The 26,581-nt window shown below is 40.7% G+C and overlaps 2 protein-coding genes across 7 annotated transcripts in view; one reads left to right on the forward strand and one right to left on the reverse strand.

The window, feature by feature from the left end:
• VPS13C (vacuolar protein sorting 13 homolog C) overlaps positions 1-5,677 on the reverse strand; it is a 182,797-nt gene extending 177,120 nt beyond the window's left edge. For 2 of the 6 annotated variants that reach the window (XM_082387985.1, XM_082387984.1), the window contains exon 1: positions 5,469-5,674. In XM_082387985.1, the coding sequence (XP_082244111.1) occupies positions 5,469-5,568 (100 nt within the window). In that variant the 5' untranslated portion in view covers positions 5,569-5,674. Of the gene's footprint in view, positions 1-5,468 lie in introns of all 6 variants that reach the window. The other 4 variants (XM_082387987.1, XM_082387986.1, XM_082387988.1 and 1 more) reach the window with 3 other exon arrangements.
• A 6,478-nt stretch (positions 5,678-12,155) lies between these two features.
• C2CD4A (C2 calcium dependent domain containing 4A) lies at positions 12,156-14,527 on the forward strand. The gene is made up of 2 exons (XM_082388165.1): positions 12,156-12,805; positions 13,276-14,527. The coding sequence occupies exons 1-2, from the start codon at positions 12,789-12,791 to the stop codon at positions 14,447-14,449; spliced, it is 1,191 nt and encodes a 396-aa protein (XP_082244291.1). The 5' UTR covers positions 12,156-12,788; the 3' UTR covers positions 14,450-14,527.
• Positions 14,528-26,581: the final 12,054 nt, after the last annotated feature.

Raw genomic sequence — 26,581 nt, forward strand, 5'->3', positions numbered from 1 at the left:
TTCAATAAAATTTTAAAGTGTTGTTTTAAATAATGATAACTAAGCCTAAGTACATTATAATATTGAACTTTCTGTTGTTCACTTTACATACTATAGGACAAGCTAATAAGAAATGTGGCTTTCACTACACCAAGTGTTTGCTGGGAGGAAAGGAATAAAAAAAAATTCCTCAATAAAAAAAAAATTTAGATACTGCTATGTTTTATGGATCAAGGTAAAAAGAAGCAAAGAGGTCTGTTTTTTCTTGCATTCTCAAGCTGCCCTTCGACTATCTGTTAAGACTATATATATAGATTTGGATTAGCAAATAATCAGCATGAGGCTGAAACTTTATTTTTCTTGTCGTATTTCATGACTGTGGCTCTCTGCTCACTGGTACAGAGTGAAGAACAGAAAGGAAAGAAACATGATCTGACTACCATTTCTCACCATGAATGCAGAGCAAGTGGCAGTACAACTTAATGAAGGAGCTCACGCTGCTCTGGCCTTATTCAAGTCACAGAAGTTCAAAGCGAGAAGAAATGACCTTGCCTCACCTTCTCATTTACAGGTAAGAAGCTAGTGGTCACTGGTCAGTGACTGCCAAAAGCCAATGAACCAGGCAGTACTGGATATGTAATTAGATCCCAGGTTTCCTCCTTCCTTATCCTGCTGCTCCAACAACATCTGGCAGCTGATGGAAAAGTGTCAGGGGTGGAGTGTAGGACAATAGGGTAATCAGCATGGGCTCAGCCTGGTTTGCAGAGCTACAAGCTCTGAAGGCACTCCACCTGGCTCCTAATCCTACTGGTGGCCAGCAGGTCACCACAGGCAACTCTTGCATCCAACACATCACAGCCTCTATGTATATTCTACCTGTCAAATGGAAGTGAGAGCAGCAGAATTCTGAACGGACATCTTCTGATGACTTTTCACAGTAAATGACTTTGAAAAATCAAACTGACAAAGGTTCTACATTGCAACATTCCTACTTAAACTAAATTGCAAAAGATCTGGTGTTTCAACATACCTTTTCAAATATATGTTACTCTTAAAACAATTAAATCCTGGACACTCCAAAAATAGCTAAGAGCTGCGCAATTTATCTCCTGGTACCAGTCTGTAGGGAACAAAAATCTAGAAAAACCTTGTGACCTGCATAGGCAGCAACATGCCCACCAGGCATTTTTCTGAACCTCTGAAAATCTGACTGACAAAATAACTGGCAGATAGTATAAGTACTGTAAGTGTAAACTCATATGCAAATAGTTTTTTTTTCTTTAAAGAACAATTTTTGGAAAGTAAGATATTTTTAGATATGTGGTGTTTAGACACGTGGTGTTAACTCTACACAAAATTATCACACTGCAGAATGTGAAAACCCTGGAAGAAATATACTTATGAAAATACAGGCATACCTCATTTTACTGCACTTCACTTTACTGAGCTTCACAAGCACTGTTTACAAATTAAAGGTTTGTGGCAACCCTGTCAAGCAAGTCTACTGGCGCCATTTTTCCAACAGCATTTGCTCACTTCATGTCTCTGTGTCACATTTTGGTAATTCTTGCAATATTTCAAACTTTTTCATTATTATTATATTTGTTATGGTGATCAGTGATCTTTGATGTTCCTATTGCAAAAAGATCACGACTCATCAAAGCCTCAGATGATGGTTAGCATTTTTTAGCAATAAAGTATTTTTTAATTAGGTATGTACATATTTTTAGACATAATGCTCTTGTACACTAAAGAGACTATAGTACAGTATAAACATTAACTTTAATATGCACTAGAAAACCAGAAAATTCATGTGACTTGCTTTATTTTGATATTCACTTTATTGCAGTGGTCTGGAACCAAACCCACAATATCTCCAAGGTACGCTTGTAAAATAAAACAAGCAGGCTGGTTTCCATCACTTGGCTATGTTTGTGTATCATCACTATTACTGTCAGTATTAACAATTTAACAATTATAATTACAAAGGATTTTCACATGACTTATCTTACAAACACAGAGTGTTATTTCCCCATTTTAAAAGGGGGATAAGGAAACTGAGGCTTAAAGAATTAAAATTTTTCTCCCATGTCCCACAGCTAGTAAATAATTTTTCATTTTTCTACAACAGCAAGAATTTTTAAAAAATCATTATGCTTAAATCACTTTTAAAAATACATAGGAGTTGCTTGGCATTAAAAAATCTTTAAAAGAATAAAAACAAGAAAAATGATAAAGTTTTCTTTTTTCTTTCTTCTCCAATTTAAAGCAATATCGACAGTATACTTCCTGATTCTAGACATTCCAATAATTTTCCCCATCCTTCTCACTCTGTAATTTTTTGTTTATTCTGGATTTCATTGTGAATGCCTATATATATATGAATATATGCACAGCACGTTTTTCAAATTATGTCAACACATTTTGATTTCTAAAACTACTTCCTGATATCATCCAAGCAAAGACTATGCATTTTTACTGATATGATACCAAGTCACTTCTTAAGACTTCTGTTTCTCTCTTAAGTTATAAATTTCATGAAGCATATAATTCCTCTAAGTCCTTTTTTACCTCCTATTACAACCTGTTCAGCACCTCCTATAAATGCAGAATACAATCTCAATATTCCCCTTAGACTAGGGTTTCTCAACAAACATTTTGGGCTGGTAATTCCTTGCTGTGGGGAGCTATCCTGTGCACTGTAGAATGTAACAGCACTCAGGAGTTTGCCCACCAGATACCACAAGCACACCTCTCCCCACTGTGTGACAATCAAAAGTGTCTCAGACATAACCAAATATCCTCTTGGGGGCAAAGTCATTCCTGCTTGAAAACAACTGTCATAGGCTAGGCAAAAAAGTATCCATTTATCCCTTGTTTGGAAAGAATAGTAAGATCAGCTGTGTGAAATTTTTGCAGGTTGAATTATTCCCCTCCTCAGGATATGAAAATTTAACACGAAAAAAAACCTGAAAAAGCCAAACTCTATGACTCATAAACCTTATCTACTAAAGCAAATAGTTTTCAAGTAAGGTCATATAAAATTTTAAATTCTTTATAAAACTTGTCACCGTCATAGATGTCACAAATATCTGCTGTTTTCTTAAATAACTTAATAATCCCACTTGTTTACTATAAAAAGTTTAAGATACATTTCTTCAAAGAACAGAAATAGTCAACTCACATTTTGCCTTTCTATTTTAATGAGGGAATTAGGGTTATAAAGAAAATATCTGAGCAATAACTGTAAAAGCTCATGATTTATTGCTTCCTTTATGACTATCACAAAAATAAAAGGCAGCAAAACTTTACAGAAGCACAGCTATGGGCTGATAAACCTGATTAGACTTCCACTGGAGGCATTTCCTAAAAGAAATGGGTTTATATGCTCTGGCCTATTGTAAAGTTGATGTTGGCATGGGCAGAATACTTTATTGTAAAAAAACAAAATAAATAGCAAGAAAAGAAAGTTTCCTTTCCTACACTTCACCAAAAAAGAGGGGAAAAATGATGTAAAGTTATTATTATGGCATTTTAATTTCTAACATGAAAAAATTCAAAATCCTCAGGCAGGATACTTCACAATTTCACAGTATATTTACAATTAGAATCACAGAGTATTGGCACTGGAAGGACCCTTAGATGTTACCTAGCCCAACCCCTAAGTCTTAAAGAAAAAGAAAAAGGAAAATAAGATATGGGAGGGAAGGAATCTTCGAATGTATCCATAAATTTTATTTAATTTTTAAAAATCTGAGATAAATAGGGCAAAACGTTTTAACTTGGGTAAGCAATTCTGAGTAGTGATTACATAGGAATATTATATTTTCTGGTATGATTTTTTTTTTCTATTAAAGGTGAAATTAATATGAAGAAATTAAGGACTAGTGAGATAAATGGACTGTCGAACACAACAACCTCAAACCCAGGTTTTTCCTAAATGCTAGCCCGGAGCCTTTTCAGATTTCAAACAGTGTTTACAAACTACAAGGAATAATTTGTATTATTAGACAGTAGTCTGAAGAAACACTTGATCTCTGCAGAAGGCACTGGCCCTTTAATTCCTTAAATGTCTCCTTTACTTCTCTTTCTCTTGCACTAAGCGTGAGGGGAGGGCATGTAAACAAAGTACGTTATTGCTGGGCAAACCACGCTGAACCAATAAAAAGATCAGTAAACTAAAAGCGGGCTCCTCCGTAATTTAGGGCAGCACAATTGCTCAATATATATATATATATATGGTCCATATACGTAATTATAAATTTTAGGAGTCAGATTTTTTTTAAAAAGTAAAAAGAAATGGGGGAATGAATTTTAATGATATATTTTATTTAACCCAATATATGCAAATATTATTATTTCACCATGTAAGCAACATAAAAAATTGTTGAGATATTACACTCTTTCTCCTACTAAGTATTTTCAAAACTTGGTGTGTACTTTATACTTCTAGCACACCTCAGTTTGCACTAACTACGTTGCAAGTGCTCCTATAGTGGCTACTGTATAGGACAGACCGGGCTAGGACTACTTGTTGACTGAATTAAAAGCAGTTCCATCCACTTGAGTAGTTCTTTAGATTTCCCTCCAAAGCTGACAAAATGCCCAAAAGTCTTCTGCAGAGTGCAAAAGTATCCCCAATGTCCCCAAAGCTTAACATGTAAATGGTGCAAATAATCAATCTTTTTGAAGAATGGAGAAGCACACTACAGTCTACTTCTATACACAACCCCTAGGGTAGAAGAAGCATTGGTGTAAATTCTTCGGCGTGCAACCAAGCAGCACCTAATGATGATGCTGGTCGTGGCCTGAATTTCTCTCTATCGCTCCAAAACAAAATTGAAAGCCCTCTTCCTATTGAGAGAATAAGCAATATTAAGGGAAGCTATCACTTTCTCAGAAGTTCAAAAGTATTATGAGTAAGAATCCCTACCGACAAGCCTTCCATAATGATCCTCCCCTGCCTGCCGATCCTTTCCCAAACCCTGCAATCTTAAAGAGAAGCCAGCTCCTGCTCGCTATCAACTGCCAAAAAAGATCACTGCGAAACACAATTTCTTTTTTCTTCTTCCTTGGTGCCACTTTGAACGTGTGAGGCCACGCAGCCATCCTCGCTCCACGCGATGCGGGAGCAGGGAGGGGTTCTTTATGCTTCGGGGCCAAAGGGGCCAGGCTGAGGGCAGGGAGAGGCCGCCCAAGGTGGGCAGGTGGGACGGGGCAGGGGCTTCGGCCTCAGGGACGCGAAACCCGGGAATCCCGGCAGCCCGGGCGGACACCCCGTGGCGGCGGAGGCCAGCGCAGGCCTCCCCACGCCCCGCACCTGCGGCCCAGGGAGGGGGCCCAGCCGAGCGCCCTCCCCGGAGGCGGAGTCTCGGGCGGCGAAGGGAGCATGGCCCGGGCTGGAGGCAGGAAGGGAGCAGCCCGCGGCGTAGGCCCCTCGGCCAGCGCCTGCAACCCCCGACAGCCCGCGGCCGCGCCCTCTCGCTTACCGCCCCAGATCCCCAGCTTCAGCTGGGACTTGTTCAGGTTCTCCACATAGTCCCCCAGGAAGCGGTTCAGCAAGTCCGCGACCACCGACTCCAGCACCATGGTGCCCAGAGGCGCGGGAGAGGGAGGACCCGGAAGCGCCCGGCGCAGCTGAGGGCGGCGACCAACGAGGCGAATGACAGCCCCCCCGGGCGCCGACCCACCCCCGCGCCGCGCCGCACCGCGCGTGACTCGGCCTGTGCGCAGGCGCACCGCTGCCGCCGCTGCTGCCGGGAGCGGGCGGTGCGTGGACTTGTCGCCGACTCGCGGTGTCGTGGTAGCCGCTTCCTGGGCAACCGAGGGTGGGCGGAGGAGCCGGTCCCCAGAGGAAACGGATGTTAGAGAAAGAAAAGGAGGAGCAGGAGTTACTGAGCACGGAGACATCTCTGTGGCCGCTGTGCTTCCCTGCTGTCGCCTTCTGTTGACCTCGGGTCCGCAGGGCTCAATCGTCCCGGCGGGAAGCAGCTCTGCGGCCTCGGAGCCGACCTTATGGGTGCCCGGCGCTGCCCGGGCCTCCAGTGCACCCTGAGCGCCTCCTAAGTAACCACCCTTTCAGGAGGGGAAAAAGGAGACGCTGCATTCTCCTCCTGCTACATATCAGCTCCGCCTAGCACCATCTCTCCTCTAACTTTTGCTTCCTGAAAACACACTAATAATTCACAAGTGGGAGGAGGAGGAACAGAACCGCATCATAAGATGGCAGATAGAATGGGAACTGAATGTGCATTTCGTTAACTCGTTCTTTTACTCCCTTCTGTTGCTAATTGGCTCTTAGTTAACTCATAAGCCACTTCTTAGTTACATACCTCGGTAGGGAAATAACAAAACGACGTAGTACTCCTTTTTTTCCTTTAGGTGTAGGTGTATTTATCTCTTTCAAGCAATCATTGAACTGTTTCTGGTGTGGCAACGCTTTGAAAGTGGGGCTTTTATAATGCAAGGACTTTCACGTTAGTAAAGTTTAGCTGCTCATTGACAAGCCAATACTCTTTAGAGAACAGGACTTCTTTTTCTAAAATTTGTTTCAAAAAACTGTTGAGATACTGTAAACACACATGAACCTAAGAAATAATAAGATTATTTGTAGTCACAAGTTTATTAAATGCTTTGCTACACATAAGTCTGAAAAACTATGTGTGAATTGCTCTTAAACAACTGCTATGGACATTGTGTACCCCCAAAATTCATGTTAAAATTCTAACCCCTGTTGTCATGGTATTAGGAGGTGAGGCCTTTGGGAGATAATTAGGTCATTAGGTAATTAAGCAGAGCCCTCATGGATGGGATTAGTACCCTTACAAAAGAGACCCCAGAGAGCTCCCTCACCCCTTCGGCCGTGTGAAGATATAGCAAGAAGACAGATATCTATGAACCAGGAAGTGGGCCCTCACCAGACACTGAATCAGCTGGCACCTTGATCTTGGACTTCCTAGCCTCCAGAACTGTGAAAAATAAATTATTGTTTTTAAACCACCCACTCTATGGTATTTTATAATAGCAGCCTGAACGGACAAAGAGGATCAAAAAGAAAAATCATTCCTTAAATACAAAGTCCATTGGAGAAGAAAAAAAGTCAAAATGTCTACAATTGGTATTATGTAAAATGATGTAAAGGAAAAAACCAATACTAACCAGTACTGGTGCTATCAGTAACCACCTGCATCCTTTGCTCCTGCACACAGAATATAAAACCTTAACCGTTTGTTTTTCCGAGCTTAGTCACCCTGACATACCTGCAATGTATTTTGAAGCACTTCATACTTCCCTCCTTCACCATCCACAAACAATTAACAGCCAAACCTGGCTATTCTGCTTTTGCCATATTTCCTAAATTCTCTTTATATCTCATCCGAACCATGCAATCACCCTCTAACTGGCCTCCTGGCCTCCAGTTTTTCCCTTATCCATCCATCTGCACATTGTCACTGGAGCTAATTTCCCAAAGCACAGATGAGCTCAGGTTAGTCCCCTGCTCAAAAAGACCCAATAACTTTCCAATGTTCAGAAAGCCCTCTTCAACCTGTACCAAACTTGTTTCTAATCTATCCACAACAACCCCTCTCCCCTTGTACGTGCACACCAACTATGTACTGAGGAGAATGCAAAAAAATATATGTACATGTGTATATATATATATATATATATATATAAATATATAAAAATATATATAAATATATATATATATATATTCTTGTTGGGATAGGCATGCACCAGAAAAAGATAAAAAGCAAACAATGCAAGGATGTATGAATAACAGTGCAAGATGATATGAAAGATGCCATGGGCAGAAGAGTATGGTCAAGCAAACGGAACAGAAGGAGTAATCTGCTGGGGAAAAGTGGGCAGTACTGATCCTTGTGTAATAATTTCTTGTACTTCTATGGTACTTTACACTTTTGAAAGAATAATGCATGTGCCTGCCTTTATAAGCATTATTCCATCTTATTAATACTTCTCCAGTTATACCTCATGAGCTATCATGCCACTATTATGCCAAGGTAGGCATTTTCAAGTAAGCCTCACGAAAGATCTGTGAGACGAGTAATGCAGGTAGTAGTATTGTCTTCATTTATAGGAAAATTAAAGTTAGTGATTTACATAAAATTAAATGATTTACATAAAACTACACAGCAAGTGTTTCTTTCCTTCAGTTCCCTGAGCACTGCCACTTTTTCTCTTAATAAGTAGAGTTAAATCACCACCAGGTGATTTCTTGCTCTGAAAGGGTGATGACAGAATGGAAACTCTCGTGGAAAAATTCAGCTCGAAATTGTCAGTACAAATAATGCTATTACCATAGAGGATAAAAAGCTTTTAAGTTTTAATACTTTACTTTTTAAGTATGTTTCGAGGGATTGGTTATTATGTGCACAGAGTAATGCCCCAAATATCCCCTACTTCTTGAAAAAAATCTTAATCCAAAACAAACCATAACCAATGTTAAGAAACACCATTAGAGCTTCCCTGGTGGTGCAGTGGTTAAGAATCTGCCTGCCAATGCAGGGGACAAAGGTTTGAGCCCTGGTCCGGGAAGATCCCACATGCTGCGGAGCAACTAAGCCCGTGTGCCACAACTACTAAGCCTGCACTCTAGCGCCCACGAGCCACAACTACTGAAGCCTGCGCGCCTAGAGCCCGTGCTCCGCAACAAGAGAAGCGACCGCAATGAGAAGCCTGCGCACCGCAATGAAGAGTAGCCCCCGCTCTCCGCAACTAGAGAAAGCCCGTGCTCAGCAACAAAGACCCAACGCAGCCTAAAATAAAGTAAAATAAAATAAAATAAAAAAGAAACACCATTAGCACTCTAACGCACAGATACCAAAAGGAATTTGGATACAAAGGTTAACTAAAGGAAATGAACATTCTAGTAATTATGGCTCTTACATTCATTCTGGCTTCAGAACAATCAGAAGGTTAACAAAGGCAATTGCAAAGCTAAACTGCAAGGAGGGACTGAGCAATAAAAACAGATGAGCAAAATATTCTTCCTGTTAAAAACAAAAGTCAAAATTAGGGACACTTTTTAAAAATTAACACTCTTGCTTAAAAATTGAAAAATAAGAAATTCCAATGTCACACTACTACCTCACACCCACACCCCATTCCCCAGCCCTGGAGTTTGCTGAGAAAAGCAAAAGGGATCTGGGGGGGGAAAAGGAAATGGAGGAGAAAGCTAGAGAATAAGCATGACAGCATGGGTTTTCAGAAAAGTTAGGAAGTTTAACTGGGAGAAAGCACAGGAGTGGATTGCAGAATGTCAGAGACAGAGGCAATCAAATATCATCGGGTTAATCCAACCTCCTCCTTTGACAGAGAGGACACTGAATGCGAGAGAGAATTAAGGGACTTGCCAGGGTACCACAAGAAGTTAGTGACTATCCGTGCTAAACCCCAGGTGTCCCAACTCCCTGGTCTGTTTACTTTGCATTACTCCACACTCCAATTCTGTTGAATGAGATGGATAAGTCAGAACACCAGTATTGTATTGGGTTATAAACTCTCTTCTTCTTGCTTTCCTTGACACCCAACCTCCTATATATTATTTTGCAGTTTTGCTTTAAGTGGTTCCATAGCCTTCCACTCCAAGAGCACCTCTGACCTCGATGGTGTGTGATCTATTTATGCTTACTTCGCAGAATTTTTTCAGCTCCATCAGTGAATGTTCCCATAGCTGTGATCTCGAAATGATAACAATCTTCCTCTGAGTAGATTTGGGTGTTCCAGGCACAGGGCCTCATCCTGTTACACCATCCTCCCAAGTACTGCATGGCTCATGCTTCCAAGGTAAGTAAAATATAAGGCTTAATGTGGTCACAGGGGACCAGCCATGCGAGGGCATGTCTCTGCTGTTTCAAGAAATCTTATATAGGAAATGCTTCCAAAGTGTTATTAAAGAAGGTGAATTATTAATGAAAACAAAGCAATGCTGCTTGGCTTGGCCAGAAAGAGAAATGTTTTTAAGGGAATCCATGTGTGAATCACCTAATTCCTAGCCAAGCAGACCTGTATAATAATAACAGCTAAGCGATAGCCAACACTTACTGTGTGCCAGGCATTTCATGCATTTTTAACCCTCACAACAATCTTGTGTGGTAGGTATTATAACCCCCATTATACAACTTCAGCTCAAAGAAATTAATTAACTTGCTCACAGTTCCATAGTTAAAAAGTTGCATAACATTTGAACCTAGGATAGATCAACTCCAAAGTTTATGTTTCTTTACCCCTAAATCATCTCTCCCTTCACAACACAGCTCTGCTTAACAACTTCTCAGACAACTTCTCAGATTGTAAGCCTCACCATTTTAACCTAGGGGTCTCTGGGCTCTCATTTGCTGAGCGAACAGCATCTTGTCTCCTGAGAAAAGATGAGTCAAAACACATTCACGTGACCCTCAAGTATATAATTTGTAATCATTCTCCCATAGATTTGGCACTGGACCAAGAATTTTGGCCAGGAGTGGAGCTCATATAAAGACAAAGAAGTAGCTAGTCAAGGGCATGGCAAACCCAGGGACACACCAACCCTGCCCCCAGACTAAATATATAAATAGTGTGCAATAGTCTCTTCTCATCTCTGCCTCAGCCAGATGGAGTTCAAATATGTCATTCTCATCATTTCATTTCTCTTCTGAAAGATGTACATAGTTGATATGATCTTGTACAGCCTGGATCTTCCTGCCTAGCACAGTGGCTGGAACCCAGGAGGCATTCAGTAAATATTGCTTTGAATGAATAAATGGACTAATGAACATTTGCTCTCTTCTGTAGTAACAATAAATGTCTGACATTGTGTATATCAGGCTCTATGCTAAAGTTTTCACCTGCATTACCTTATTTTGTAGATAGATAAATAGATAGATACTATTATTATCAGAAGGGGCAAGGGAGCTCTCCTGGGTCTCTTTTATAAGGTCACTAATCTCATTACCTCTCAAAGGCCCCACCTCCTAATTTTACATTTGATACTGTGGCTTGGAAAGGTTAAGTAACTTGCTCATGGTCATAGTGAGTGGCCATTCTAGAGTCAAAACCACTGATTTCGGACCTAATTTTCTTTTCTTTCCTTTTTTTTCTATTTATTTATTTATTTTATTTATTTATTTATTTTGGCTGTGTTGGGTCTTCGTTGCTGCATGTGGGCTTTCTTTAGTTGCGTCGAGCGGGGGCTACTCTTCGATGTGGTGCACGTCTCATTGCGGTGGCTTCTCGTTGCGGAGCATGGGCTCTAGGTGCGCGGGCTTCAGTAGTTGAAGCACGTGGGCTCAGTAGTTGTGGACTGCGGGCTCTAGAGCGCAGGCTCAGTAGTTGTGGTGCACGGGCTTAGTTGCTCCGCAGCATGTGGGATCTTCTTGGACCAGGGCACGAACCCATGTCCCCTGCATTGGGAGCGCAGAGTTTTAACCACTGCACCACCAGGGAAGTCCCTCCCTTCTATTTTTATTAATGATAATAATAATCACAGCTTATATGTATTTTAGCACTTACCATGTTCCAAGCACAGCGCTAAGTATTTTACCTTATTAGAGTTGTTTAATCCCCAAAACAACTCATTTATGCCAATCAGTATGTATTTTTCTTCCATTTCCTATCATTATGTGAACTTGGATACCTTACTAGGAATAATCATAATTTGCAGGGTTTGTGTGACAATTCCAGAGACTATGTAAATCATCAAGTACAGTGGCTGTGTACGTATATATCCTGGAAACAAAATGCACATGCCCCATCCTAAAATCACCTTTGCATGAATTCAGTTTAATTTACTGAACATCCTTTGGATAAGCAGTTAATTTGCAAGGCGGTATCTTAGGCAGAAATAGTGTACACCCAAACAAACGCTGAACAAAATGCCCCAGATCTCTTTCAGCCTAAGCTAGTTGGAAGCAGGTCTCTTACAAAGTGAACACAGGTCAGTTTTCAAGAGAGGAAAAGGATGTCTCAGGTGGGCACAGCCTACAAAGGTGCCGTCAAAGGATGGTTCCAACAGCCCAGTTGTATGCAGGAGTATATTTTCCCAATTAAAACATCAGCTCACAAGGTTTAAGAAGTTGGTTGTTTTTTTTTAAATTGAGGTATAAGACACAATCTTATATCTAATCTTAAGTGTATGCTAGATAATTTTTTTTTACATATGGATACACATAATTTTTTTTTTACATATGGATACACCCTAGTAACCCCACCCAGATCAAGATACAGAATATGTACAGCAGCCCATAAGGTTCCCTGTATCCACAGTGGTTTGTAATCAACAAACAAAAACGATTTAAAATCAGAACAGAAAACCAGAAGGTAGGTAAGGAACTTCGAAAGCTGGGCAAACTAAAGGCTGGATTTGGGGGAGGATATTAAGTAAGAATAAGACAGATTCGACTTCTATCTCCTCTTATTGGTGGGTGTAGAGTGCTTCTGTGATTCACACTCATTATGTCCATCGATCCTCACAATGACTCTGCCATATAGTAAAGACTTAGCCCTCTTTTGCACGTGAGCAAACAGAAACATCCCTCCCTGAAGCAGGAGAGAAAAAGAACTGCATGTCTAGAATTTGCGCTGCGGATCCAGCCACGTGGCAGAGGGAAAGTTGGAAGGCCTGTCGTCAGGTTACCTATCAGTGCCAATCCGGCCCGCCCACTGGCGGGCGTCCCAGGCCCCAGGTATAAAGGCTCAAGCCGACTGCCTTTAAACTGTACAGAACCCCGCCGCACGAGCTTTGATCTTCCCAGAGGCTGTGCGCCTCTAGAGGTTGGTGCCCCAGGCGGATCGGTGCGGACACCTATATGACGCTGGACCCCAGGTACATTATGAGAGACCTATAGCCTTGCTTAACTCCCCCAGGGACTCGTTTGAGGCTCTTTGAGCTTTAAGCGGGGAGCAAGCCGAATATCTTGGAAAGGACAATAATTATTTTAATTCTCTCTGAGGATTTGAGTGCAATAATCCAAGGATTCAGGAAACTATTGCACAAGCATAGTGCCACTTGGCACCGAGGACAGCGCGAGGCAAACATTTTGAGAATCTCCTCCTTAGGCCAGCGAGGACAGGTCTAGATTAAGGCAACAAACCCAAAGTGTACACTACTACAGAATAGAGAAGAACGATTGTTTTACCGTCAGGCAAACACTGAAACATTTGCAACAGCAGCGTGAGGGGCAATTTGCCTGGTCCGGGGAAGGCAGGAGGAAGCACTCCATGAGTAGAAGAGACGGGCATTGCTGCGCCCCGCAGGGCTCACTATGACGATCCGTGTGTGCTTGTGCATTGCAGGCTGACCAGCTCCAGCAGAGGTTCCTCTGGAACCGGCACCTGCTGCCTGATGTGGTGCCTGGAGCGGCTCCGCTTGGGACCCGAGCACCTCCTGCGGGGCAGAAACAGGCTTTTCCAGGATCAGGCCGGCCGAGCCACTGCTCTCAGGCCCGCCCGGTGCGCAAACGTGCTCACCCCGGACCGCATCCCCGAGTTCTGCATCCCCCCGCGACTCGCGCCCTGCCCGACCCTGGCTGCGATCCGAGACACCAGGCGCGAAGAAGCAGGGACAGACGACGGCGCGGGGCGCACGGACTGGGACCCACGCTCGCAGGCCGCGCTCTCGCTGCCTCACCTGCCCCGAGCGCGCACCGCCTATGGCTTCTGCGCGCTGCTCGAGAGCCCGCACACCCGCCGCAGGGAGTCACTCTTCCTCGGGGGCCCGGGGGCCGCCCCGCTCCTGCCCGCGCTCCGCCCCCGGGCCCGCACCTTCGGCGGCGGCGGCGAAGACGCCCCCCTCAAGCCCCCGGGAAGATCCCTTATTGCGCCCCCGGCGGCCCTCGGCAGCCCCCGCCCGCCCCCGGTTGCGCTCGCCCCGCGGCACCGCGGCCGCCGCCTCCTGCGCGCTCCCGAGAGGCTGCTGCGCTGCGCACTGCGGGCCCAGAGGAGCAGCGGCCTGGCCCGCGCCCGCTCCGTCTCCAGCCGGGACGGGGACGACGACGACGAGCGCGGCGCCGGCTCCCGGTCCCCGGCTCAGGCCCCCGCCACGTCCCCTCCGCCGCCCCCCGACCCGCGACCCGAGCGCCTGGAGGCCGAGGGCACCGTGACTTTGGACCGCGCCGGCGACGCCCTGCGCCTGGCCGCCGAGTACAGTCGGGACAGCGGGCGCCTCCGCGTCCGGCTGCTCCGCACCGAGGGCCCGGCCGGAGGGGCCGCCGAGCCCCGCGCCCCCGTCGGCTGCCGCGTCAGCTTCGTCCTGCAGCCGCCGGGCCAGACGCGCCGGCCGCGGGGCGCCGAGGTCCGGCGGAGCCGCCGGGCGGTCTTGGAGCAGGACTTGTGCTTGGACGGGCTCTCGGAGGACGAGGTGCGCCGCCTGGCCGTGCGCGTCAAGGCCGAGAACCGAGGCCGCGGGCTGGAGCGGGACCGCCTGCTGGGCCAGGGCGAGCTGCTGCTGGGCCCCCTCCTGCTCCTCTGAGGGCGCGCCCTGCCCCTGCTCTGCCCCTCGGACACTGACAGCCGATTTGTACAAAATAAACGTGTTTTTATTCTTCTACTCTGGCCTTTGTTTCAGTCTAGTATTGGCAGAGATAATACTGGATTAATTACCACTGTAAAGGGTGTTATATTTTGTGTACATACTGTCAATATTCTTTTTAAGTAAACCGTATGCTGTTTTGCAGTGGTGTTTCCCAATGTAGATAGCCAATGGCATTTCAGGTGTTCCCCACGGTACTATTGAGAGATAATGAATTAAAATTAGAGGGTTTCTTGGTGCTCTATTTGCTCCAATACCCTTATTTTGAAGTTTGTTCATTCCACAACATCCATTGAGACAACCTTAGAACATGTATTACTTTTGAAACATTGTTTTAGATCCTGAATAAGAAAATGAGACTGAGAGGAAGTGACTTGTTCAAGGTCAACAGTGAATTATGAGTAGGAGCTCCAATCTGATACTCTTGGCTACATCTTGTTGGAAAAGCATAGGAAGAAGTGAAACCATTTTAATATTATAAGCTTAAATAATAATTATAATAGTTTTACAAGTATCAACTTATTTCTTAAAACAACCCACAAAATTGGTACAGCTATCCCCATTTAACAGATGAGGATATGGAGGCACAGAATAAAGACAGAAGCAGGATTTGCACCTAGGTAATCAGTATTTTACTCTTTACTCTGTATTAGTAACACTACAGTGTCGGAAAGGCTCATCTTACTAGAGTCGTGAAACTGCATCTTATATCTGAAATTGTTGATTCTGGGGTTGAGGTCTCTTCACATTTCTCACCCTCTAATAGAAAAGCAAATAGATTAAAATGAGTGATTTATCATCTCAAGCTACTGACTTCAGGCATTGAGATGAGCTGGGTCTACGACTGACTGAGGCAGAAGCTAAAGACTTCAGAGTCATAGAAAAAGGGGTACCAGCCTTATTGGCACCAGACGAGCTAATGTACCAGGGCAGAGTCAAGAGTACCTGTAACATTGTTCTACCTCCTCTGGCTTCTGATAGTAATAATAGGTTTACTATGTTTTAAAGGATGATTTTCCTTCATCCCTCAAATTCATTGCCAGCCAGGCATATTTCTTCCTTTCTTAGGCATATAGGAGGGAAATGTGTCCTAAATGAGGGTTGAAAATATTTAAATATGTGGTGCACTGTTAAATATGGCTACTTTATCAGTCTGGGTTCAGAAATGGTTTCTGCTTTCACTAAACTGCTGACAGTTTTATCCATTGGTGCTCGTGAAAAAGTTTCAGTTTTAATAACAGCTCAAGCACAAACTGAAAATGGGTTATTGTGGTAGATATTTATAATGACATTCATTGAACAAATGTGAAGAGTAACTGAATTAATTGACTGTCAAAATCAATCACATCCAGAAGCTCAAAATCGTTGACCAAATGAATGATGACATCACAGTAGTTCAGATCTTTAACATGCTCTTATATCTACTCTCAGTCACAGTTTCCTTGGTCTTCAAGACAACGATTTTTTAAAATATACATATATATATATATACATATATACATATAACCTTCTTAATGATTTTAGAATTTTGGTAGAGTAACTAATACTGAGTTCACATGTGTAGTGTTTTAAAAGGAAAATAAATGGAGAGTGAGAACAACCTGGGTATGCACAAGATCATTGTAGGGTTTTTTGTTTATTTGTTTGTTTTAATAAAAACAGGTTGTATTGATAGCTTAAATCATAAAATTTATTGTAGAAAACATTGCAACCACTATTGTCACTAGATTATATACAAGTAACAGTTTGGGGGCAGAAGTGTCATTTTACTAAGAAGGAAAATCAATGCATATCAGGGACCTAAGTTTTCCATGAAATAACGGTGGGTATTTCCAAACAGAACCTCCACTAATGTCAAGTTATGGGTGATTGAATAATGTAATAGCCTAATCAACAAGATTTTAAATGACTTAAATAGAATCATTAATCATGAAACCATGGAACTTTAGAGTTGAAAAGAATGCTAAGAATCATTTTGTACAAATCCACATATCATAGAAGGGGACCAGAGAGGCAAACTGTAGATTGCGCCATATCACGCAGTTAGTGAAAGAGCTGGGACTGAAACCAATTCTGTTTTCATTTTGCTCTTGGACCACTACTTCCAAGAAAGGAGAAATACTTGTGCATAAATTATTTTACATCACTGATCTAATCTGAATTTTTTGCATTTAAGAAATCTTACTTGCAGTACAAATTTTTGTGATAATACGGTAGCAGACTTTCTGGGGGCAAATTTAAATTTGATTTGCATTTTGCTGCCCTCTAGTGGATTCCTCGTGTGTTTTGTCAGTGGGTCTATCTTCTTCCTATTAGACCATCTCAACCAATCTAATGCCAGGACCCAATGACCTTGAAGATGTGTGCTAATATCAGATTACAGGAAGAGTCACATCACAAAATAACTAACCATAGCTATCTGAGCAAAGAAGGTGCCAAAATATTTTAGATTAAAAAAAACACAAAAAACTTTTTCCCAGTAATAATGAAGCTGGGCGCGTGTGGCAAACAGCATGTTGGTTGCAGAAAACTGCTTTAAGAGTTCTCATGTTTCCCATTGGGCTTTAGGTACCCATATCTTTTCCACAAATGACACAGCACCATCTTATCTCTTTGAGGTTTAAATATCTGAACATATTCAAGTAAAAACCCTATACAACAACGGGAAATATGTCAGTTTAAATAGTGTTAAGTACAAATTTAAAATCAAATCATTTTTGTCACTTAGTCTTACAAAGATAATTCATTCTACACCTAAAATACTAGCTTTAATATGACTGAAATCTGCCTAGAAGATTGTTTCTTTAGAATCTAATTTTCTTTTACCCACATTCAACAATTCTAAACATTTTCCCCATATCCATCCCCAGGATCTAGGTAAAAATACTCCTTTGGTCAAAGATATTTGAAAGACAGAGCAAAACGTGGGTACTATGTGATCTCTATGACATTAAAGCAATAAAAATATATAAGTGGATAGAAAGGTATCCAAAAGGTTAATTTAGAACACCTATCATATTCAAGATTCTAGATTTATAGCTGTAACTAAGACACAAAAGGTCCTTGCTCATATGGAATTAAGTTTTCAAAGGCAGGGGAGCAGATAGACAACAAACAAATAATTTTAGTAGTGCTTCAGAAAATTAAATGTGCTAATGGGAAAGAGTGTGACTAGGGTGAACCATCCACCTTAGATTGGATGGTTAAGAAAGACCTGTATGAGGACCCAACACTGAGCCTCTTTTCTATGATCATGTACATACTGCTGTCATATTTTAATCCAGTGTGCTGATCTGGGGACTTCTGACCTCCCAGGGGAACCTGACAACGGTTTTCCTAGGAATTCTGCTAGTATGTTATCACTAGTGAGAAATACTTCCTGTGGGGTTCAGCCCTGCTATGTAGAAGATCTTCTGCCTCCAAGTTTACTAGTTCAACAGATGGAATTGACCTGAGACAGCCCATGGGGTTTACAAACCCAGTTTTCACTACCGTGCATCCCATAGCTAAGAATTTTATTATGGTGCCATGATGGCTCTGGCATTAATTTGAGAGGATTACAAACTCTGGTCAGATTAGGCCTTCAGGACATTAGGAAGCAAATAGCAACATGTTTTTTGTTTTGTTTTGTTTTGTTTGCAATGTTGTAGTTTTCAAGCAAATTTTTAATCCTGTATATGCTTAAATCTTCTCAATGACAGTTTGGGCTAGTTACTCTTATTGTACCTGGGGTAGATGCTGTAGGTTGGCTCCTTCAACGCACAATCCAACCCCTTATTGCTTTCTTTTCTGTGCTATAGAGGCTAGAGAACAAAAACTTGCCTTCCCAGGCCCTTTTCCAGCTAAGGATAGCCATGCGACTCATCTATGGCCAATGAAAGATGGGGAGAAGTCACCTGATGGTGCCTCTTCCCCTTCCTCCCTCTCCCTGCTGGGATACACAAGTTGCCTGAGGAATGGCAGCCATCACTAAGGACAGTAAAATGATCTTGGTTCACCAGTAACGTCACTGATCCTCCATACCAGCGCTGGACAGCCTACACCCAAAGTTCATGTCCATGAGACAATACATCCTTTACTTGTTTCAGCCATTGCTAAGTTTTCAGATATATATGAACACAATCTTAACTGACAGAGACAGTGTCCATTTTACAGGGAAGGACACTTCTATTCAGAAGAATTAAATAAGTTGCCTGAGATCATGCAAGTAAATCATGAATTTAATTACAGACCTCTCAAAACTCCATGCTCACTGCTTTTTTCACCTCACCATCTTTCCTCAGGTAAGCTATTTTTAAAAAACTTTTTTGAAGTACAATTGACATACAATAAATTGCACTTATTTCGAGTATACAATTTCATGAGTTTTGACATACACATGCACCCGTGAAACCAATACCTCAATCAAGATAATGAACACAGTCATGATTCCTAATAGTTTCTTCATGTTCCTTTGTAATCCCTCTCTCCTGCCCCCTTCACATCCCCTCTCTGGTCCTCAGGGAACCATCTGCTTTCTTCACTACAGATTAGTTTGCAGTTTATAAAATTTTATGTAAATGGAAAAAATATATATTTGGAGGGGGGGGGTTGGCTTCTTTCACTTAGCATTAGTATTCTGAGATGTACCCATATTTTTTTCCCATATCAGTAGTGTGTTCCTTTATATTGCTGAATGAAGAGCTATTGAATGGATAAACCACAATTCTTTTATTCATTCACCTGTTTGTAACTATTTTCTATTCCTTCCACTTGTTATTTGTTTCTTTTTTTTCCTTCCCTTCTTTTACTGCATTGTCTAGTTTAAATTGAACATATTATAGGATACCATTTTCTCTTCTCTCTCAGCATATCAATTATATTTCTTTAAAAAATTTCTTTAGTGGTTGCCCTATTGCTTGCAGTATACATTTACAACTGTGCATCCTCTAAATCCACTTTCAAATAACACTCTACTGTTTTGTGGGTAGTAAAGGTATGTTATAAAAGAGCATGCCCAATACCTCTCTCTCATCTCTGATAATACTGTTCTCATTCATTTCGTTCATCTATATACTTTAATCATCCAAAATATTATTACCACTGTTACTTTGAAAAAATTATCTGTCAAATCAGTTAAGAAAAAGTAAAATATTTCGTTTTGTCATCATTTATTTCTTCTCTGACACACTCCCTTTCTTTATGTTAATCTGCGTTTCTGACATATATAATTTTTCTTCTTCTTGAAGAACTTCTTATGACTTTTTTTTGCAGGGCAGATTTGTTAGCAATGAATTCTCTTAATTCTTGTTTATTTTTATTTCTTCTTCACTTTTGAAGGATAATTTCACTGGATATTGAATTCTACTTTAATGGTTTTTTTCCTTCTCATTACTTTAAATATTTCATTTCACTGGCTTCCTACTTGCATGATTCCTGACAAGAATTCTAATATAATTCTTATCCTTTTTCCTCTATAGGTAAGGTATTTCCCCCTGTTCGGCTTCTTTCAAGATTTTCTCTTTGTTTTTGGTTTTCTGCAGTTTGAATGTGATATTCCTAGGTATAGATTTTTTTTAGTATTTATCCTGCTTGGTGTTCTTTGAGTTTCTTAGATCTGTTCTTTGATATTTGTCACTCATTTTGGAAAACTCTCATCCATTTTTAACTTCAGGTACTTCATTTGCTCTGTTCCCTCTTCTCTTCCTAGTATTCCAATTACTCGTACGTTACACCTTTTGAAATTATCTCACAGTTCTTGGGTATTCTGTTCTGGGTTTTTTTCCTTCATTATTTTTTCTCCTTGCTTTTCAGTTTGGGAAGTTTCTATGGACATGTCATAAAGCTCACTGAGTTTTCCTTGCTGTACTCATTCTAGAGATGAATGCTTGAAAGCCTTCCTTCATTTCTGTTACAGGGCTTCATTCCTAGGATTTCCTTTTGATTTTTTTCCCATATCTTTGCTTACATTACCCATCTGTACTTGCATGTTATCTACTTTTTCTATTAGGGCCCTTAACATGTTAACCACAGTTATTTTAAATTCTCTGATCATTCCAAAATCTGTGTTAATCTGAGTCTGGTTCTGCAAGTTTTGCTTCTTCAGACTGTTTTTTGTCACCTTCTAGCCTGCCTTGTAATTTTTCAATTAAAAGCTAGGTATAATGTATTAGACAATAGAAACTGAGGTAAATAGGCCTTTAGTGTGAGGGTTAAGTTTACCTGGTGGAGTTATGCTGTGTTTGTTTGCTGTAGCCGTTAGGTGTCTAAGGCTTCAGTTTCCTTTAGGGTTCTTACTCTTGTCTTATCTGTAGTCTTTGGGTTTCTCTAAGATCACCTTCTTAAATAGAGTATCTGCCTTGCAGCTCTTTCAGCTGTTACCCACTGTTATTATATGGGGGCCCTACACTGATTTGGTGGTAAATATTGGGGTGGGGAAGCAGTCTATAATCCCATGATTAAATTTCAGTCCTTTTGTGGGCCTTTGTACTTAAGCTGTGAACTTCACAAATGTTTTGCTGTTGTTGTCTTATTGTGTTTGTCTGTTTACTTTTTTCCCCCTAGATAAGATGGAAAGGATGGAAAGATTGGAGTTGGGTAACTACCCTTTCCCCCAAGTCAATAGGCTCTGGTCAGGTCTTTTTCCCTGTAGGGTAGGCTTTTGTTATGGAGAATGTACTGGGAGTATTTCAAAAGGGTTACTACTAAGGTTTTTGCTTATCTCTTCACCATAGGAACCTGGTGGTGTTCTTGGACATGAAAGTATATCAGCCACAAGCCCCCCTCCTCCAAGACTATGGATTCCAGGAGAATCTCACTTACACATTAGTCACACTCAGGCTCCAGCAATTTGTCAAAATTAAGTATTCCTGTCAATTTATGGCTCCAGCAGCTTCTGTTTTACTCAGTCTGATCTTGGCTGTGATTCTCCACATGCTCCTGTCTGTCTCTCCAGATTTCAGAGTGATGGTTTGTTCTGCTACCTCAAATCTCTGATGAAAAAGTTATTAGGTCATGAATTTTCAGTTCGGACTTTTTTCTTGTGAGAGTGGAATGACAGCTTCCATGCTCTTTACATACTGGAGCTCATTCCAAGCTAAAGAAAAGTTGACTCTGAATGGATGAACAGCAAGGTTCTACTGTATAGCACAAGGAACTATATTCAGTATCCTGTGAAAAACCATAATGGAAAAGAATATAAAAAAGAATGTGTATATATATATTTATATATATATATATATATATATATATATATATATATATATATATATATAACTGAATCACTTTACTGTACAGCAGAAATTAACACAACATTGTAAACCAACTATGCTTCAATAAAATACATTAGAAAAAAAAGAAAATCTGACCCCATTTAGGAAGCTAGACTTCCAGAATCAGCATCCATTCTCCTATAGATGGAGACTTAGATCGTTTCCAGTCTTTTACTATTCCGAATAAAGCTGCTGTGACTATTCATGTATAAGACTTTGTGTGAGTGGGCTTCCCTGGTGGCGCAGTGGTTGAGAATCTGCCTGCCAGTGCAGGGGACACGGGTTCGAGCCCTGGTCTGGGAAGATCCCACATGCCGTGGAGCAACTGGGCCCGTGAGCCACAGCTACTGAGCCTGCGCGTCTGGAGCCTGTGCTCCGCAACAAGAGAGGCCGGGATAGTGAGAAGCCCGCGCACCGCGATGAAGAGTGGTCCCCACTTGCCGCAACTAGAGAGGGCCCTCGCACAGGAACGAAGACCCAACACAGTCATAAAAATAAATTAAATAAATAAATAAATTAAAAAAAAAAAAAAAAAAAAGACTTTGTGCGAGCATATGCTTCCGTTTCTCTTGGGTAAATACCTAGAGTAGATGGATGAATCATCATGTGATAACTTTTTAAGAAACTGACAAAATGGTCGTATCATTTAACTTTCCCACCACCAACATGTGAGAGTTCTCTTTGCCCTACATCCTTGCCAAAACTTGCACATATGAGGACCTTTTGAAGGAAACACATACTCAAAGTTTCTATTTTTTTTTTTTTTTTACCTTTTACAAAGTTTCGATTCTGTTACCTATGTGTTGTTACAACCGTGTACCTCAGTCCCCTCGAGAATATTGATGACAGTTTTACTTTAATAATTAAAAAGTAGCAATAACAATTAGGCAAAATCTCCATTTAGGGCAGAATTTCAAAGTAATGTAACCATTATTATCTCGGTATAAGATATCTGTAAAATATCTGGGTTCATTAAAAAAATCCTAGAATATCAGAATTTTAAAAATATTCAGTACCGATTCAATAGTTTTCAAGTTTCATAAGAGTCACTGAGTTTCTTTCCCAAAGCGATGAATTTAGTCATTTAAAATCAATTTGGATAAAAGAGATCTATCATAGATCAGGATCAAATTTTGTGAGAGTCAGTTAAAGGAAATAACAATTATACCACTAGAGAAAAGTCTGAATCGAGATGGGGGTTAGAGACACTCTTGCTTTTCTTCTAGGTAGGTTAATAGAAATCACCTTTGTCGAAGAACTGACAATCTCTTCTTTCCTATCTGTATCACACTGAAGCTGGGGGAGCAGAAATATGAGCTATCTGGTGACATCAGAACTAGAATACTGCTGCAGAGCCAGTTTCTGACAATCATTATTCCAAGGTGCCACTCCACATTCAAATCTGGGCCTGGATATTCTGCAGCAACTCTCCAAGTGTTGGTTGCTGATAGTAAATTCATTTTTTTTAAAAGAGGAGTTTATATTCAAAATCAGAGGAATGTGGGTTCCAGATCTCAGCTGCTGTTTTCTATTCGTGTCTCTCAGTCATGTCAATTAGCCTTTCTAAATGTCACTTCTTCATTAGTAAAGATGTAGTAATATTACCTACCACATGGGATTTGTGTAAGGATTAAAGGAGGTAATGAATTCAGTGTCCTCCACACAGGGCCTGGTATGTAGAACCACTCAATAAATCCCAGTTCTATTTTTGGCTTCTTCATAATGGATGATGTTTCTGGACTTACCCCCAAGCTTTTAGCATGTTCAATAGGTGCTTATCCTATAGGTGGGACCCTACATCTAAGGGATTTAGGAGATAAGTTATACACATATGAGTCATTTCAGGAATAAAACAAAGTGCCAAAGCAAGCAGACAAGGATTCTTTAAAAAGGGTATTGGGAAATGAGAAAGGCTCTGACATTTATTTAATATTGATGTTCCAGACATTATACTAGAGACACATTCAGTATTAGACATCTTTGTGCCACTGCCGAGTGAGGAAAGAGTTTAAAAGTAGATTCTGATGCTCAGAGAAGACACATGGTCATATGGCTGGTAAAGGGGAAGACATGGATTTGGAACAGCTGGGATACATATGACCACACAGCCTTTGCTCAAGGTGGGCTGGATTTGGGTTTAAAGAGAAAAGGGAGAAGAGCAGCCTTAGAAAAGGAACTAAGGTGGATGGAGTTAGAGTCTGTCATACAAAGTGAAGTAAGTCAGAAAGAGAAAAACAAACACCGTATGCTAACACATATATATGGAATCTAAGGGGAAAAAAAAAAAAAAGGTCATGAAGAACCTAGTGGTAAGACGGGAATAAAGACACAGACCTACTAGAGAATGGACTTGAGGATATGGGGAGGGGGAGGGGTGAGATGTGACAGGGTGAGAGAGTGGCATGGACATATATACACTACCAAACGTAAAATAGATAGCTAGTGGGAAGCAGCCGCATAGCACAGGGAGATCAGCTCGGTGCTTTGTGACCACCTAGAGGGGTGGGATGGGGAGGGTGGGAGGGAGGGAGATGCAAGAGGGAAGAGATATGGGAACATATGTATATGTATAACTGATTCACTTTGTTATACAGCAGAAACTAACACACCATTGTAAAGCAATTATACTCCAATAAAGATGTTAAAAAAAAAAAAAAGAAAAGGAACAAAGTTTTGGATCAAGATAAGAATTAATAAACTGTGTTGTGGAAACACTGCTTCTTAGATCCCCAGCAGCCCCTGGGATCATCTTTGGTGATCCTGTCCCACCTGTGGAGAACTTTGACTTGCCGACTTCCTGGCACATAAAAGTAACATATAGATATCACTGTGCCTTGCAACAATTAGAAGAGAATGGCTCATCCTATGTTAGCAGTCATGATTTATTCACTCATAATATCACACCGCCCTTGGACAGCACTATTTCTCCATCTTTTAAAGGTATTTTACTGCATGATTAACTATGTATTCAGCAGTAGGTTCTAAGTATGAGCTTTTCTGAAAAATGGATAAATCACAGCTTTTTGCTTAAGAAAAAATGACTGGTTTTGAGCCAAGACAGATATATTACTTTTTATTTTAGGTAACCCAGTTCTCTAAGCTTGAGTGAGGCTTGAAAGTTTCTTTTTTGGACCAAGGCCCTGAAATTTGACACGTATTTACCATCCTTAAACATTTTTAAACACTTTATTTTTAAATTTTTAAAAAAATTTTTATTGGAGTATAGTTGATTTACAATGTTACGTTACTTTCAGCTGTACAGCGAAGTGAATCAGTTATACATATACATATATCCACTTTTTTGTAAGATTCTTTTCCCATATAGGTCATTACAGAGTATTGAGTAGAGTTCCCTGTGCTATACAGTAGGTCCTTATTAGTTATCTATTTTATACATAGTAGTAAAACACTTTCAAATGTCAATTTAAATAAAGAAGAAGGTAAGTCCATGAAGATAATAGAATTTAGATCAACTTAGAAAAAAGTTGCTCAGTGTCTTCATTTTATAGATGATAGAAGTGAGATCAAACAGTGAAAGGATTTTGCAGGGTCATATTGCCAGTTAGTGACATATCCTGACTCCCAAATTAGAGCCCCTTCTTCCTTCATCTGCCATAATACTAATTACACTGGTGAACTCTCAATTTTTTGTATTATTAAAGAAATTTTGAAAAATGATCACCATCAAAACACAAACATTCCCCTGCCACTCTGATGTAAATTATTTTTGTCTTTATTCACTACTTTCCAGTCTTTGTTCATAAGTATACCAGTACTTATATAGTTTCAAGAATAGTGTATACACACATAGCATTTTTTTCTATTTTTTATTTATGATTATAATTTAGTTGTTCATGTTGCCATTGGCCTTTGGTATCATAGCCCTTAAAGTAGATATATAATAATAAGTATCACTATGTCCCTATTGTTGAACACTTTTCACTCTTCCCAATATTTTTTCTTCTTTTGATTTTTTTTCTTGAATAAATTCTAAGTGATGTGATTTCAGGATCAAAGGCTATGAACAAGGTTATGTCTCCTAATACACCTTAATAAACTGCCTTTTCCAGTTTGTTAGTATTTTCTTTTACAAAGTGAAATGGGGAAGAGAACTACTGTGAGGAAGGGAGAGAAAAACCTGAAATTTAATAGGTTTGTAACTAAAGAACTGAACATGTTTGTAGAAGACACAGTGTTTCCAGAGATAAAATAGCAAGTGAAAAGGAATGAGTATGGCTTGGTTGCTATGGTAAGTAACACTATTGTTACATATTAATTATTGATATTAAGGACTCTTTCTCAAAGGATTTGCTGGCCTGGGCTGCTTCTGAGCAAGGGTCCCCTTCCTCTCCAGTCTCCTTTTTCCTGTATCAGGGTCTAGTTTGCAGCAAGAGCTTCCAAAGCGCAAAAATGTTATTTCTGTTGTGATTTAAAAAACCCTACTCTCTTTAATTACTGTTTTGTTGAGAGCCCTTCTAAGTGCCTGGAGAAAGAACGGGGAAGAACAATTTGCTCAGATGCATCCATCTTAAATAACTTGGAGGAGAGTAAACTGATTTCATGCAAATATGTTTTTAGACTTATGCTTTTTAAATCTAATTTTCATTATGAATGTGATTGATGTATTTTTTAAAAAATATCTAACCTGCCATATTTAACCAGGAAGGTTTTGTACAACTACAAACTCTTTCCATGTGTATGACTGGTATAGACTATGGCAAGTGGTGAGAGGGGCATATACTTTAATAGGTTTGGGATATCCTCTGTGGACCTCATTACAGAAGGAAAAGAGTTTGAAAACTACAAATTTGAACTGAAATGT

Source organism: Balaenoptera borealis (assembly GCF_965194805.1).
Source record: "Balaenoptera borealis genome assembly, chromosome: 3".
Classification (NCBI taxonomy): Eukaryota; Metazoa; Chordata; class Mammalia; order Artiodactyla; family Balaenopteridae; genus Balaenoptera; species Balaenoptera borealis.